The sequence below is a fragment of the Crocodylus siamensis genome, chromosome 2, assembly GCF_052110815.1.
Source record: "Crocodylus siamensis isolate JL-2025a chromosome 2, ASM5211081v1, whole genome shotgun sequence".
Taxonomy (NCBI): Eukaryota; Metazoa; Chordata; order Crocodylia; family Crocodylidae; genus Crocodylus; species Crocodylus siamensis.
Window position 1 is genome coordinate 20407583 of NC_143396.1, and position 17902 is coordinate 20425484.

General features: G+C 41.7%; 1 protein-coding gene across 1 annotated transcript in view; it reads left to right on the top strand.

Moving 5' to 3' along the window:
• The window catches only part of RGS12 (regulator of G protein signaling 12), a 160902-nt gene that overhangs the window by 105152 nt on the left and 37848 nt on the right, over positions 1–17902 (top strand). The window contains exons 8-12 of the mRNA XM_090035491.1: positions 528–707; positions 4301–4454; positions 11075–11151; positions 14464–14664; positions 17104–17177. Of these exons, the coding sequence (XP_089891617.1) occupies positions 528–707; positions 4301–4454; positions 11075–11151; positions 14464–14664; positions 17104–17177 (686 nt within the window). The remainder of the gene's footprint in view (positions 1–527; positions 708–4300; positions 4455–11074; positions 11152–14463; positions 14665–17103; positions 17178–17902) is intronic.

Sequence of the window (17902 nt, forward strand, 5' to 3'; positions counted from 1 at the left end):
CTGTTATCATAGCAGTTACCAAAAATGCCTGTCCATAGTTTGCAACATTTAGGCAGGATGTAGAAGCATTATTCTCTTTGAGTTCAACAACAATTAATTTATAAGGCTTTCCCTGTATTTTTTATATTGAATATATTCTTCAAGCATATCTTTATAACTGCATGTGCTCTACCTTTCAGTTATTTCACCAACTGTACCTGAGGTCAGCAAATGATTGCATTTACATTATGGTTAGGAATAAGTCTCTTACTCCCACTTCTTCAACAATTTTATTTTGTTCCCTTCCAACTTTTAAGAAATATGTTCTTTTTTTTTCTTGTTACAAGGTGATTTTATTTTGATGTTACTTGGCACTTGTATAATAATAAAGCCTTATTCTTAAAGAAAAGTACCAAGCCCTGTTTACTTCAAAATTCCATTGACTTTAATGCCACCCCTGTGTCAGTCTTCAGGTTAGTGTTGTGAGTGGTGCTTGCAGATTTAGGATTTAATATGTATAGCCATTAACCACTGCATTGTAATTTTAGATTTTTAACCTGATGAAGTTTGACAGCTATACTCGCTTTCTGAAATCTCCACTCTATCAAGAATGCATTCTGGCTGAAGTAGAAGGTCGCCCTCTTCCTGATCCACAGCGTGTTCCCAGCAGCCCTACTTCTAAACATAGTTTCAGCTCAGAGCGGTCCAATATCTCCACACCAAAAAAGGTTACCTTTTGATTAAATTCTGGGTATTCTGAAAGCTAACTTCTTTGTTATGGCTGAACATTTTCCAGTGTATAGAATCCAATAAAAATGCTTGCACTTACTAATGCTGACAAAATGATCTAACTGCAGAATTGTAGTTTACCTCAGGACACTGTTTTTATTTTTAATCCATATATTCTTCATCAGATTTATAACATAAGCTACTAAGAAAATGAGATAACCAGGTTCTCAGCAAATGCATAATATATTTTCATTCCATGAATATTAGGAAATTAAGATAAAAACATTTCACACCTCTAAGTAACCAATTAATTCAGTTCCAGTTAATAATGAAAGTTAGCATTATCTGAAAGAGGTGCTCAGAGCATGTAGGTGAAGTGATTTGGTAGAATCAGTCATTGCCCTTGTAGACAAATGTCTACATCTTTAAAAATACCACCACCAGTGGCTCAAAATATCATTCCGGTACATCTACCAATAAGGTCAGTTATTGTATAAGGATGGAAAATAAATTATTTTCTTATTCTTGGAATCTATCCTTGTAATAGAGTAGTGTCAAACTTCTTCCAGGATAATTATTTAAGAAGAAAATAGGATATATGAGTCACATCCTGTACTTTTGAATTAAAACTAAGATCATTATATTACAATTGTTGCAAAAGGTAGGAAGTAGGGACTGTTGTGCAGCTGCTGCCCCTCCTCTGCTGCAAATGATTGGAAACCCTATCATTGGCCTTGTGGTGAAATGGGGGAGGAGGGAAAGGAAAGGAGAAAATCATTTTGGCAACTTTTTCTTGCTTACCTGTGGAAACCCTAGAGAAAACAGGACAGGACGGACTGGCTCTGAACCTAAGGGAACAGGTGGCAAAGAACTGCTGCTTTTCTCTTTCCCATGACCTTGGAGAGATGAAGCAGAAGAAGATCTGGGAAATAAGTTTTAGTTGCCTGATTCTTGTTCCCTGCACAAGTTAGTGTAGCCTAAGGGTTGGTTAAACTTGTGCTAGCTGACAGTGGTCTCCTTGTGCTTCCCATCCTTGTCATTCCTTCTGTTTCAATCTGTGTAAAAGCGACACCAGGTACACCATTTCTGTTGTCTGCTTCAGATTCATTTACACTAGCAGACTCCTCAGATTGAGCTTTTTTGCTGCTGGTGTCTAGTACTATTTCTCCATTTCTGTTAAATATAGCCTTCAAAATGAAAAGGCTGAACATTGTTGTCATACATTAAGATTTGAGCCCCTCATAGAAAGTTGTATTTTTGCAACATTTTTCCCTGGAAAAAGAGAGGGCTTGAATAAACCTGACATGTCCACAAGAAATAATAATTCCCATCTTTTACCTCTGTGAAATAAGGAAGAAAAATCTATATGCAAAGCAAGTATAACTGGTAGGCTGCATGTCATCTGTGGAAATACTACTTTTTAAACTTCCTGGTCTGTTTAAGCCTCACTCCTTCAAGTTGTATGACAATTTTTATTTTATTATGGCTGCAAAGGTTCTTTGGGTGAATCTGGTATCTTTTATTAAACCAAATTAAATAGTTGGAAAAAAATTTCTTAGCAAGCTTTGAGGTTTAAAAACCCTTTGTCAGGCTGAGGAAGTCTCTGCAGTTGGCGTGTTCTATTCCTGAATGGAATGAAAAGTAAAGAGGCCAGAGGCTGGGCTGCGTGCAAGAAAGGCAGTCAGTGAAGATGTAAATTGAGGAGTCAGTGGGTGAGACATGGGCGGGGGGGGCAGGGGGATGAAATTAGTAGGGAAATAGTGTAGAGGTACCTGGGGAGTCAGATGTCAGGCAGGTTATAATGTGTCATAAATCTAATGTTTATATTTAGTCCATGATCTTTTTGTATCCAGGAGGTTGATGAAGTAAAGTTCATAGGCTCATCTGTGAAAAGTGTTTTGTAAATTCCCTTTGAAGATTAGAACTGAGAGATTGGAGAGAGAGTGGTTTTCTTGTGAGAAGTGTGCCCCCACAGCTATGGACACCACCTGCATAATTACTATACATGCCACAACCAACATCACCATCAGCATCCCTCGATTTTAGAGCTGCAGCTCCAGAAATGTAATATATCTCATCCAACGCACCAAATGCCCAGATGGAAAATACGTAGGAGAGACCAAACAAGAACTGCACACTAGAATGAACGCACACTGGAAGTCTGTTAAAGACAAGAATACCCAATTGCCTGTGGGGGCACATTTCTCACAAGAAAATCACTCTCTCTCCAATCTCTCAGTCCTGATCCTCAAAGGGAATTTTAGAAAACACTTTTCACAGATGAGCCTATGAACTTTATTTTATCTGCCTTCTGGATACAAAAAATCGTGGACTAAATATAGATGTTGGATTTATAACACATTATAACCTGCCTGATATCTGACTCCCCAGGTACCTCTCCACTGTTTACCTGCTACATTCATTTCCGTCCTTCATTTACACTTCCCCCTGTCTCTCACCCACTGACTCCTCAATTTATACCTTTACTGACTGCCTTTCTTGCATGCAGACCAGCCTCTGGCTTCTTTGCTATTCATTCCATCCAGGAAGAGCACACACCAACTGCAGATGCTTCTTCAGCCTGACAAAGGTTTTTTAAACTCAAAGGCTTGATAAGAAATTTTTTTCCAACTATTTAAGTTGGTCTAATAAAAGATACCAGATTCACCGAAAGAACCTTGTCTGCCTATGTCCTTAGACCAACATGGCTACAACCTCTGTGTTTATTTTATTATAAAATTCAAATAAAAAAATTGAGAGCAAAGGCATTTGATAAACTTTTGAATTGTAATATTTGTTTGGTAATCACAGCTTTACTTGTTTTGATTTTCACAACCATCTATCATTTAACAGTTTTGTTTTGTCTTTGTAACTAGAAAACATTACCGTAGTGTGCATTCCTTCATTATAATCATAAATTATGACTTGTAACAATTTTCATATGAGGCACTATACTTTACAGCATACAGTCATTAGTGTATATATAGATAGAGTTTTTTTAATTTAGCATTTTAAAGAACATATTAATAACAAAAAGATAAATGTTAATTAAAATGAAATGTAGCTGTAATATTATAAAAGTAGCTTCCTTACTGTTTTTCATCATTGATCAGTAATTGGTGCTGTAAATGCTGGTTAAGCAATACATTATCCAATAATTTAATATTAATTTGTATATCAAGGCTAGCAAGATTGCTGTACTGATGTAAAATTGTGTTTTTTAAAATCAAGTAAATTGCGGCTGCTTTTAAATCAGTTCTTTAGAAATAGGCCACAGACTATCAGTAGCCTGTGGAAATATGATTAGATATATTCTGTTGGTATTCCTTCTTGTTTCTAGGTGCTACACTGCATTATTTTCACAGTATTTTCATTATAAGCAATTCTTATATTTTCCTTTCAAGTCTTACTTGATTGCTAATGGCAGGAGAACTGACATATACAATGATGAACTGGTGAAGAGGAAATTAAGTAGACAACCTTTTCTCCCAAGATGTTAGACCGCGTTAGGAGAGTTTTGAGAACCCTTGCATTTACAGGAGTAAATGTTGTATTTACAGTTAAACAAATGTTTTAACTGTTTTAATGGTAGTTAAGTGGAAAATCAAAGTCTGGAAGATCCTTAAATGAAGAATCTGGAGAGGAAGATGCTGAGAAGAAGAAAAAAGGAACATTTTTCTCCTGGTCAAGAAGTAAGAGTCTGGGAAAATCACAGAAGAAAAAAGAAAATGGTGATTATCAAAATGGTGAGTTTCCAAGTTTCACATTTTGCATAGTTGCTTCAACAGCAGGACTTCTTACACTGTTAGCATGTAGCAGGAAATCCAAACCTCAGTATAAAGCAAGGCCCATTGAGCAGGTTTTTAATTTCCTGCCAAGCTGACACAGAGGGAAATTGTCATATCAAGAGCCACAACAGCTAGGGCTGCTATCAAGGCAATTGTAAGAAAAAATAGAAATGAGCATTGGCATATAGGCAAAAGTCTGGATAAGTAGAAATTGTTAAATTAAATGTTTTTTGCTTTGAAAATGTGGCCCAGTGGGATTTCTTTCAGTTGTTTGAATTCAGTTTCACCAATATTCAAGGCAGAAGGCAGGGCAGAGTGCCTAGAGAAACTGACATGTTCAGAGATGCATAAACTTTTGCAGGTGACAGCCTACTTCTTCAGGTGTTATTAATTTCTAAGGTTGAGGCTTTTTTGCCTACACAACGTTATTCTTATGATAAGCTGGATCTCATCCTCCCATTCAGTTAACATGCTGCTTTTTTCTATAGTCAAGCACATTTAGCTCTCGTGGAGCAGTCAGACATCTCAGTATGCAAGAGGACTTAGCTGCAGCTTCATTGTCCCTTTTGCTTTCCTTTATGGACTAATTTTTATAGATCCAAATTTGGAATCTCTCCCCCTTGTTGAGGCTGATAGGACAACTTCTAAAGATAAAGCTTTTGACATAACCAACAGACTAAGAAGCTCTGGCTGCACTTCACCCTGAGGTCTGTCCTCATTTGCTTAGTTTCTGATCAGACATATTAAGAATGGAAGCTGTTACCTCCCATTCAAACAGCAAGATGTCTGAGTCGCACTGACTGCCCTGTTGAAGGTAGGTAGTGCTTTACAGGATCCTTCCCACTGTATTTCTGTAGGCTGTCTAGTATTTTATGCTTCATCTGGCAATTAGAAAATTGGTCAAAACAAAAACCCTCCAAACACCTTTTACACAGCATAGGTTGGTATATCAGAAAATTATTGCAGTGAGTCTTGAGTTCAGCAGTTAAAACATGAATTTTTCTTTCATGAGTAGCAGAGGCTTTTTCTCTCAAATCCTATTCTAAAATGTGCATCTTGAATTTCCTTAGGAAGAAATATATTCTGGAGTTGATTTACTCTTATATTCTGTCTTTAGTGAATCAGGATGTCCAGGAATCTAAAGCTTCACCTGCTTCCATCACTGGAAGATTTTAACAGTAAGCTAGATGCACTCTTGTCTGGAATGCTTGAGACCAGGATCATGAAATCATAGAAAATTAGGGTTGAAAGGGACCTCATGAGACCATCTAGTCCAACCCTGAGCTCAAAGCAGGACCGTCCCCAGCTAGATCATCCTAGCTTAGGCTTTGTCTAGTCGGGTCTTAAAAACTTCCAAGGATGAAGATTCTACCACCTTTCTTACTTACCTGTTCCAGTGCTTTACCACTCTCCTGGTTAGAAAGTTTTTCCTAATATCTAACCTAAACTTCCCTTGCTGCAACCTGAGACCATTGCTCCTTATTCTGTCATCCGTTACCACCAAGTACAGTCTAGCTCCATCCTCTTCCAGGATGGCTGACTTGCTGAAGAGGGCTTTAAACTAGGTGTGTTGGGAATGGGTGTACAGATGGGAATGCAAGCCAGGGAACAGCCAAGCAGGAAGGATGAAGACAGGGCAGTCACGGATGTGTTGAGAGGCTGGGACAATCTTGGGGTGGTGGGGAATGGGGGGGCTACCAACGGGGGACGTAAGTGTCTGTGCACAAATGCTAGGAGTATGGGTAATAAGCACAAGGAACTGGCACTCCTGCTAGCAAATAGGGAATATGATTTTGTTGGAATAACGGAGACCTGGTGGGATGCCCGCATGACTGGGCTGTGTGCACACAGGCCTACAGGCTGCACAGAAGGGATTGGGTAGGGAAAAAGGGAGGAGATGTAACTCTTTATGTAAAGGAGCAGTATGCCTTGTCAGAGACCCAAACTGATTCAAGAGTAGGGTGATTTGAGACCCTGTGAGTCAAGATACAGGGGGGACAAGGAGAAGGAGACTTGATGGTATACACAGTCAGATGGATTGCAAATTGGCTGAAGGGTCGTACTCAGAGGGTAGTGTTGGATGAGTCTTTTTTGACTTGGAGGGAAGTGGGCAGTGGTGTCCCCCAGGGCTTGGTCCGTGGGCCCGCACTGTTCAATTTCTTTATCAGTGACTTGGACGATGAGGTGAAAAGCAGTCTGTTTAAATTCGCTGATGATACCAAGATTTGGGGTGAGGTGGGCACATTAGCAGGGAAGGACAGATTACAGCAGCACCTGGACAGGTTACAGGGATGGACTAATGAAAATATGATGGGTTTCAATACTGACAAGTGCGGAGTATTGCACTTGGGCAGTAGGAACCAGCAGCACACTTACAAGCTGGGAAACTCCGTTCTTGAAAGCACAATAGCACAATGAGATCTTGGAGTCATTGTTGACTCCAGGATAAACATGGGCCAACAATACGAGGTCATGATCAATAGGGCTAACCGTACCTTGTCCTGCATCCAAAGATGTATTTCAAGCAGGGCCAAGGAGGTGATTGTCCTTCTCTGTGCGGCACTGGTCAGGCCGCAGCTGGAGTACTGTGCTCAGTTCTGGGTGCTGCACTTCAGGAGGGATGCGGACAGCATTGAGAGGGTCCAGAGGAGGGCCATCTGCATGATCCGGGGACAGTGGGGCAGACCCTATGAAGAGAGGCTACGGGACCTTAGCCTGTTCAGCCTTCGCAAGAGAAGGCTGAGGGGGGACCTGGAGGGCATCTGTTAGGGCTGGAAGGGAACTCGATGATCTCCCGAGGTCCCTTCCAGCCCTAATGTCTATGAAATAAACTCACTAGGGGAGGACCAGGAGGGTTTGGGAGAGACCTTGTTCCCCCTTGCGCCCCCCAGGGTAACAAGGAATAATGGCCACAAGTTGTTAGAGAGTAGGTTTAGACTAGACATCCGAAGGCACTACTTCAGTCGGGGCGGCTAGGATCTGGAACAAATTTCCAAGGGAAGTGGTGATGGTTCCTACCCTGGGGGTCTTTAAGAGGAGGCTTGACATCTACCTGGCTGGGGTTATTTGAGCTTGGTTTTCTCTCCCACCCAGGGCAGGGGGTCGGACTTGATGATCTGCAAGGTCCCTTCCTACCCTACTTCTATAAATCTATGAATCTTTAAAAAAGAAAAAGGAGGCTTTTGGATAGTGGAAACAAGGGGTAGTCACCAAGGAGGAGTACACAAGTATAACTTGTAGGGAGAGGATAAGGAAGGCAAGGGTTACAACCATGATCAGGTTGGTGACCAAAATTGAGAACAGTAAGAAGTCCCTCTTTAGTTATATAGGCAGCAGGAGGAAGACCAAAGGAAATGTGGGGCCCTTGCAGAATGGGACAGGACAGCTGATAACAGACAGTCAGGAGAAAGCCGAACTTTTCAATGAATACTTTGCGTCGATGTTCCTGCATGCAAATGTTGGTGGCCCATCTGGTCGAATACTGGACGGATGTGGGGGGTGTGATTGCCATCCAACAGTCAGTGTTGAGCTGGTGAGGGAGAACCTGGAGCGGCTGAATGTCTTCAATTTGACAGGATGGTGCTCTTATTAAAAAAACCTGGGGGATTGTGGGCTGGCAGAGTCTATGGTCAGGTGGGTTGGGAACTGGATAAGGGGCCGAACCCAGAGAGCATTAGTGGACAAGTCTGTATTGTCTTGGTGATAGGTGGCTAGTGGTGTCCCGCAGGGTTCGGTTCTTGGCCCTGTGCTGTTCAATATCTTTATCAACGATTTAGATGAGGATGTGGAAAGCACGCTCGCCAAGTTTCCGGATGATACTAAGTTATGGGGAAAAGTGGTCACACTAGGGATAGATGCAGTTCAATAAGGATAAATGCAGAGTACTTATTTTAGGAGAAGTAATCAGTGACATGAATATAGGTTAGGAGATGTCCTGGCTAGCATGATGGCTGAACGGGACCTTGGTGTTATGGTTGATCACAGGATGTCCAAAAGCTGCCAGTGTGACACTGTAGTCAACAGAGCTAATAGGATACTGGTATGCATTAGTTGATGCGTTGTGAGCAGGGCTAAGGAAGAGTGATGCTTCCTCTCTACTCAGCGCTGATGAGTCCCTAACTGGAGGACTGTGTCCAGTTCTGGGCCACTGCACTTCAAAAAAGATATGGCGAATCTTGAAAGGGTCCAGAAAAGGGCTACAAGAATGATTAAGGGACTGGAAGACGAACCTTATGAGGAAAGAGTAAGGGATCTGGGAGTGTTTAGCCTGGGGAAGAAAAGACTGAGGGGGGACTTGGTGGCATCTATTAGTATGCAAGGGGTGAATATTGGGAGCTGGGAGAAAAACTATTTACCAGGGCACGCCAGGGGAGGACAAGGAGCAATGGCCATAGACTGTTAGAGCACAGTTTTAGCTTGGATTCATAGATTGTAAGGCTGGAAGGGACCTTGGAAGATCATTGGGTCCAGCCCCCCGCACCAAGCAGGAAAAATAGCTGGGGGTCAGGTGACCCCAGCAAGGTAACCATCTAGTCTCATCTTGAAGATTTCCAGGGGAGGTGATTGCACCACCTCTGGAGGGAGCTTATTCCAGTGTGGACACCCTGACTGTGAAGAAGTTTTTCCTAATGTTGATCCTGAATCAATCTTTCAGGAGTTTGTGACCAATACTCCTGGATGTGAGAAAAAACTTATTTATGGTAAGGGTGACCAGAATCTGGAATAGACTTCCTAAGGAAGTGGTGAAGCCCCCAACCCTGGAAGTCTTCAAGAGAAGACTGAACGGACACCTTGCTGGGCTCGTTTGATCTCAGCAGTATTCCTGCCCAAAGCAGGACTCGATCTTTGAGGTCCCTTCCAGCTCTTGATTTCTATGGCTTGTATGATTTCTTTGGAACCACACTTCAGGTAGTTGAAGGCTGCTATTAAATCCCCTTTCAGTCTTCTGTAAACTAAACAAGCCCAGTTCCCTCAGCTTCTCCTCATAAGTCATGTGCCCCAGTCCTGTAAGCATTTTTGTTGCCCTCTGCTGGACTCTGTCCAATTTGTCCACATCCTTTCTGTAGTGGGGAGCCAAAATTTGAGTACAGTACTCCAGATGTGTCCTCGCCCATGCAGAATAGATGAGAATAATCACTTCCCTTGATCTAGCAACAATCCTACCAATGCAGCCCAGTATGCCATTAGCCTTCTTGGCAACAAGGGCACACTTGACTCATATGCAGCTTATTGCCCATTGTAACCCCCAGCTCTGCAGAGCTGTTGCCCAGCCAGTCAGTCGCCAGCCTGGACTGGTGCATGGGATTATTCTGTCCTAAATGCAGGTCTTTGCACTTGTCCTTATTGAACCTCATGAGATTTCTTTTGGTTCAATCCTCTGATTTCTTGAGGTCACTCTGAAAAGCAGGATGATCCAGCATTGAGCAGGGGGTTGAACTAAATGACCTCTCAAGGTCCGTGCCAGGTGGACCTATCTTTCTTTGATTCATGAAGCTACACATCCACATGCTCCTGCATTGCTTGTTATGAAGACCCTTGAATTCTCTGTAGGTTTGTTATCTAATTGAGGGGTTTTTTTTCCATAAATGCATTTAACTGAGGGGGTTTTTTTCCCTCATAACTGCATTAAAGCCTAAGGGACAGCCTGTTTAAAGAAAGCACAGAAGCCCAGCCTCTTGTAGTAGTCTTTGCTGGACAGAGTGGAAAAAAATCTTGAAATCCAAAGATAGTTCATTTTGTCCAACAAGTTGGAACAATATCAGGAATAGCCATTGGATTAAATTGTTACTGTCACTGTCATCAGCTACATTAAATCCATGTTCTTTTACTGCTGTTTCTTCTTCCTTGCCACTTACCCATAACGGTCTGTTGTTTGTTTATATTGATTTAAGGCCTAGTCCTTAAAAATACAGTGGGATCATGTATGTAGTATTAAGGACTGTCTGATGGCCTTGGATTTTGGGTGTTTTACTTTAGGATGCTAATGGCTACATCTACATGTGCCACCATGGTGCCATTGTTACCGCACTGTCATTTAGTACTTCCTTTTGGAAGTACTAAAAGATGGTGCAGTAACAGCCCGTACTGTGTACAGTTATTTTTAGGCACTACATCAATACAGCAGCACGCTATGAGGGAGCTCATTGCTATGGTGACATAGTTGCGGCATCATGGTTTAAGCCTATGGACGCTATTTTGCTGCAGTGCATTGATTATGGCAATGTACCCACGTGTGTGGATGTACCCGGTCTCTTTTTTTTTTTTTTAAGGGGTCTGTTATGTGCCTTTTAAGGCATTACAAGCTGGTAGTCATTTCGAAATATAGATAGTAAATTTCAAAAACGGGGACCTTGTCTTTTCAAGCTTATAAAAAGCCATGAGTGCAAGCAGTGTTAAATACACAAGAAATAACAGAATTAAAGACTGTTTCAACTTAGGGATAGTGTGAGGAGTTGACATTTTTCCTCAGATCAGCAAATGAATTCCTTACTCAGGTAACATAAGATTTTTGTAGTTGCTTTCTGTACAAATAGTAAACCCACGCCTTTTTACTTATCACTAACTTTTCCCACATACAGATTCTATTCAAGCCAATGGATTATCTTGCAGACGTGAATCACAGGGCTCTATGTCATCATCGGCAAGCCTTGATCTGGTAAGGGCCAGCTTTTAAGAATCAAGTAGGCTGTATGTGCTGGGGGTGGGGGGTGGGAGGGGTGGATTGCTTATTACTTAAGAAGTCCATAATATCCCCAGTTTTCTACAGTACTGTTCAAAATGCTTACATGTATACCAGTGTAAATTTTATGCAATTTTCTTTTTACTGTACTTTAAATAGATTTATTTATTTATTTATTTATTTATTTTTTATAAAGTCAGAAGGCCCTGTATAAATCCTCTGGCAGATGAATAAATACTTTAAAAAATAAATATATTTTCAAGGATAGTATTATAGTGCACGTGGTGACCCTAAATTAGTGATTCTTAACCAGGGTGCTGGGGTACCCTGGGGTGATTCCAGATCCTTTGAGGGGTGCTGCAGGAAGTGTGTGGAGATAAGCAGATAAGGGCAGGATCAGGCTCCAGGTGTGAGGATTAAAACAGATAAGGACAGGCTAAGGCTCTCCCTGCTTGGCCTCTTCCCAGCCCACACTCCTGGCCCAACTGCAAGAAGGTAAGTACTCTAATAAATATATTAGCTTTTGAAATGGGGTGCTGTTCAACTCATGGAAAATGTGGAGGGGGCCTTAATTTTTACCAGAGGTGCCTTAAGTCTAAAACAGTTGAGAACCACTGTGCTAAAATATCATAGGACAAGCCTACATGATATGGTTACACCAGTGGAAGCTCTAGCTCCTAGCCTATTAGATAAAAGATCGGTGCTGCCACTTCTGTTCAGTTAATACAAAGTACCTCCCATTTAATGTTTTCTATTGGCAGGCTCAAGGCAACTGCTGGCTCTGTGTCAGGGTTCTCTTAAGTCCAGGTGCATGATTCTCTCCATTTACTCTATCGGGCATGTAGGTGCATAGCTTAGTTTGTTTGAATCACTCTGTGTTGGGGTTAGGTATCCAGGTTGTAGCTGTATTGATCTAGAGGCAACAGAAATCAAAATTCGTGGCAGACGTAGTATCTTTTATTAAACCAACCAGATATTTGCAAAAAAATTTATATATATATATTTTTTTATTTGCAAGGTTTTGGGCACAGGCACCCTTCATCTTCATCAGGCATAGGAGATTGCAAAGGTTCTCCTGGGTAGAAATGTTACCCAGAATTGTAAAATTAAAGCAAAAGTTACCCAGGAGAACTTTTACAATCTTTGCAATCGCCTATGCCTGATGAAGGGTGCTGGTGCCCGAAACCTTGCAAATAAAAAAAAAAAAAATGTACTTTTTGTAAATACCTAATTGGTTTAATAAAAGATACCACCTCTGCCATGAGTTTTGATTTCTGTTGGGGTCAGGTACTTAGACAACACAGCGCATAAAAATTAAGTTGGAAACACCTAAAGTGAATGTCTGGAGAAGGCTGAGAGGGGATCTAGTGGCCGTTTATAAACTTACTAGTGGGGACCAGCAGGGAGGGAGAGACCCTGTTCACCTGAGCACCTCCTGGAGTAATAAGGAATAACGACCATAAGTTGTTTGAGAGCAAGTTCAGGCTGGACATTAGAAGACACTGTTTTACAGTTAGGGTGGCTAGGATCTGGAACCAGCTTCCAAGTGAAGTGGTGCTGGCTTCTACCTTGGGGGTCTTTAAGAGGAGGCTTGACAATTACCTGGCTGGGGTCGTATGAGCCCAGTATTCTCTCCTGCCCAGGGCAGGGGGTTGCACTTAAAGATCTACTTAGGTCCCTTCTGACCCTACATCTATGAATCTATGGATCTTGCTTACCAGGTGTTGCAAACAATGGAGAGGAAAAGAACTATACTATGTATGGGCTAAGAAAAGCTCTTGATAAAGCCCTTTTAAACCCTGAGACTACAAACAAGCGTGGATCGTGTATCAACATAAATTTTTTTTATGGTGGCACAGAATCTAAGTGAACAGACGTCATAGCCCTTTGTTGCCCCACAAGTGCTTAAATTTTGTGGCAGCAATGAACCTAGTAGTAATTGCTGGTGCCTTTTTGTGGCTGATGTCTTTGTTCCAACAGCCCCAGACAAGAACTGCCCTGGCTTCAGGGGCACAGTTCTGCAGGAAAAGGGCCCTGGGTATTTCACCCTGATACTAAGGCTGCATCTGCAAGTGGGGAGACGGACTTGCAGATGCACCCATAACATGATGTTAGAGCTGATTCCTTTCTAAAGAAGGCATCTGTTTCCAGCTTCAGTGTTTAAATAAATATGCCCAAATACTTTTTTGATATTTTGTATTTATTAAAATTCCTTTCTCTTTATAGTAAATGTTACCATAGCATAATTGAAACAAATTGCTGTAAATGCAGAATAATGGCCACTGAAAGAACTAAGTTACTGCAGTGATTTCTGTTAACTGGCATTACATCTGTTTGTCCACTAGCATGTGTTTACTGGCCCAATGCTCTAACGCCTCCTGATGGATGTGTGGCCTGTAGGTTCAGTGCATGCTGTGGAGACAGAAGTTCTCCATCTCTACAGGAAGCCAGTGATTTAGTAGGCTTGTATTCAATCAGCCCCTAGTTGGAAGTTGTTCCTGGATGGATGGGAATTATTTAAATGTAGTCTAAAATAAAAAGTGTTTATAGAGATAACATTTTGTGATTTCACGCTGATCAACTTTAGTGCATCACCAGCAGCTTCTGCTGGTGCTGTTTTTCTGCAAAGCCCAGAGAAGGCAGTATGGTCCTGACACTTGCTTTTCCCTGGAGTAAATTGTCTCTTGGGGGCAGCTGAAGTCCAGATTAGCACATGAATGAATCTGGCCAATAGTCTTTCAAGGTAGAAAAGATATAAGGTGGAAGAGAAGTGTATTTTGTTTTTATCTTGAGTGAATTTATTTTTGAGGCACTCATTATCTCATGAAAAATCTTTAGTAAACTCATACTATGCTGTTTAAGAAGTCATAGTGATGTATTACATAAAAAGGTAATTATTTGATGTCGAAGGCTCCTTATCTAGAAACTAGTTTAAACCTCATATTTAGCTTTTAGGCATTTTTGACCAATTACTCTACCCTACAGGGAAAACTCTTTATCATGCACTAGGATCCAGATGTTCTTGTTTTCTATACAATTTCCCTGAAAGCAAAATACTATCCAAAATTTAACTGCTTTTGAAGTAAATTCAAATTTGCGCAAAATGCGTTTCTGTCTTTTTTTAAATTGAAATATATTTTCTAAACTTATCTGGTAGCTGAAATACTCTGAAGGGTAGAGAAACATAAAACTTTATTAAAAATGTGTTTCCTGACTTAAGTTGTTTTGAATAGCTTGTGGTCCTTAATTTTCTCTTGGCTATTAACTTTAATTTTTGTTTCTAAAAAGTCTGAAGCATCTAGAATACCTGCATCTGTATCTGAGAGAGAGAGATCCTCAAAACACTGCTGTGTAAACCTTCCAGATGGCTCATCTTGTAAAATGATTGTCAAATCAGGATTCTCAATAAAGGAGATGTTATCTGGGCTCTGTGAAAAACATGGCATTAACATAGCTGCTGTAGACCTCTTTTTAGTTGGAGGAGATAAGGTACTGCATGTTTCTATAATAAAAAAATTAGCAATTATCCTGGTTGGTTTACTAACACAGGAATGTTGATTCATCAGGGGGACATTCCGTTTTTCTTGTTCTGTGAACTGACTTCACATTAGCAGTAAAAGGATTTACATGTGTTGCTCAAAGGGAGAATAATAGGAAGATGGGTACTGAAATATGGTGTGGTTTTGATGTCCATGCTACAAAAAGTTGAAAAATTGAAAGAGGTTCAGAACGGGCCTTACAGTGGTGGGGGGGTCAACATTTTTAGCTGACATGCCACAAATTAGCCATGTACTCTCCCTGAGTGCAACTCCAGTTTCCTGCCTATACTTGATCTACTGCTCTGCTTTCTGCTTCCTACATTGTTCTCCATGCCCAATCTGCTGCTCTGCCTTCTTCCATTTCTGTTGCAGTGCTGTTTATCCCCGCCCCCCAGTCTGCTGTGTGCTGTGAATGTCTGACAAGCTACCTTCTGTCTTACCATAAAAAGCTTTAGAGTCTGCATTTAGTTTGTACAAGAGAAGGCTAAGGGTAGGCCTGTGCAAAGCAGCAAGTATTCGATTCGGCTTTGGATTCAGCTGATTCGGAGGGACAGTGATTCGATTTGGTGATTCAAGTCACTGTCCCGATTCGATTTGGCCGATTTGGATTCAGAGATTCAGTCACCAAATCAGGCCAAATATCCTCTGAATTGAACAGGTGGCAGTGTCAGTGGTGGGGATGTGGTGGCAGCAAGTGGGGCTCCAACCCCACCCCCTGCCTGGCACTTAACCCCCCCCAAAAAAACAAGCCCCGAACTCACTGGTTGCAGCAGTGGTGATCGGGGCCTCTGGGGGCTCATGGCAGAGCCCTGTGCAGTGTGGAGCAGTGGGAATTGCTCTCCCCTGCCTGGCACCCGTGTGGAAGCTGTTGCATTGCGAGGGTACAGTGTGCTACAGGGCTCCACGTGCTGTCCAGGAGCTGGGGCCTCTTGGGCTGAGCACTGCTGAGCTCTGGGTGACCGCTGGAGCCACCCCAGCTCTGGGACAGTATGTGGCACCCTGCTGAGCCAGACTGCACTTGTGCAATGTGACTGCTGCCACGCAGGTGCCAGGCAGTTGGGGGTGGAGGGCATTCCCCGCTGTCCTGCGCTGCCTGGGGCGGAGCTCTGCCATGAGCCCCCAAAGGCCCTGATTGCTGCTGCTGAAGCCGGTGAATGCAGGGCTTTTTTTTTTTTTTTTTTTAAGTGCTGGGATGCTGGGGCTGGGCAGGGTAGCCATGGGGAGGGCTGGGGGAGCAGGTGGGGGGCTGGGGTTGGGTGGGTGTGTGTGAGGGGGGAGCGGGTGGGGGTGTTCCTCCTGCCCCATATTTACTGGCATGGAGCCTGAGTCCAGCTCCCTGTGGTGGCGTGTGGGGACCACCTGAATCTCTGAATTCGGAGGCTTCCAATTCGATTCAGACCTTTTAATAGATCTCTCAATTTGATTCGGATTCAGCGATTCGGCCCCCTAATCGGGCCAAATCTCCTCAGAATTGAATCGGCTACTGAAGCTTTGCACAGCCCTAAGTAAGGGGTAAGTTGATTTTGATGGCAGATGGCACGCTAGTGTACCAGAAGACAACAGAATGAGATCCCTGAATGGAAAATGAATCTAGACAAATTCTAAGGTAGAAGGCACACATTTTTAACACTAAGGGTATGTACTGCTGAAACAATTTGCATAGACAGGGGGTGAATATCTTTCTAAAAAATGGTGCTGTAGCTCAAGAGAAGTTATGGACTTGGTGCAGACTCTGTTATCTCATGTTAAGGTAGAGGTCACACCATGATGGCCATAACATAATAATTTACATTACATGCCATCTCTTTATGTGATGCTACGTTGCCATAGAGACGAGCTACAGCAGTGTAGAGTTGGCAGGCACAAACCCTGGTGCCAATGCTACTGCGCAGTAGGATCAGAAATAACCTGTGCACGCCACTGGGACTGCAGTAATGACAGAGTAATAGCTAAAACAAGTATTGAATGAGTAGATGTGCCCATTGTGTCTATTCTTTTAAATCTTTCAAATTTTTCAGCCACCATTCTCATTTCAAACCTCTTGTTCTGCTTGCTTAGTTATAAGAGTGGAGGCCTCATGTGAGGTGTGTGCTGAGAGTCCTGTTGACTTCAGTGGAAGTTAGAAGATGCACCTCACCGAACTCAACGATACCTTTTTTGGAACAACCAAGGAAAAAAGGAAACTAAACATATTTTCTATAAATGTAAAGAATAGTAGTACACAAAGCATAATTATGAATCTTTTTGTCTGCCCTGGCTAATTTGAAAGCTGCTTTTTTGTTTGTGTACAGCTGTACTTTGTATTCCATATTATTGAATAATATATAACAAGAAGTTTTTTTCTAATTCAATCTATTTTCTGTTCTTTTATTCCTATCATGCTCTATAGCCACTGGTATTGCACCAAGACAGTAGCATCCTGGATTCTCGGGATCTGCGTTTGGAAAAGCGTACTTTATTTCGGTAAGAAAAAAGTTTATCACTTTTTTGTGGATTTTCAATTTCATCTAATGTATATAGGCTAAAATATGACATGAGTTAATTCATGTAAGGCAGCAGAAGATAGTGTAATGCAGAACAGAATTTGGTCTGTAATACTTGTGAAACTAGCCACCTAAAACATATGGAAACAAATTGCATTTTGGAAAGTGAGATACTTTAACTGACCATTAAAAAAGTGCATCTTTGGTGCTCTGTTACCTGTAAGGCGGTCTTTAGTTGTGTATAACACCAAGGTTATAAATGAATCCAGGACCTTCTAAAAATCTGGGGAAGTTTTTTGTCCTTTGCATAACAAATACAGTACATGGTTTTCCACAAAAATGATAGGAATAGTACTAAAAGTTTGATGTAAAACATATAAAACTCAAAAAATCTGGATGTACAGTAGATACTTAAACAAAATACATGATTCTTACTGAGCACCCACAGTTCCCATTAAAATCCTTCCCCTCATACTTTCCAACCCTGTTGACATATTCGTGCTTCCACTACTACTTTAGAAAAAAGCAGCCCTTTAAAATTTGATCTTTTGACCCCTATACATACCCTTCTTCAAGATACATAGTCACTTTCAATGAATGATGGTCAGTGCTGAAAATTCCCTCAATGTTTGGCAACTTATTTCAAGACTGGTGACCCTTTCTCTAGTATGTGTATAATATATATGTGACCAATCCTGCAAATCC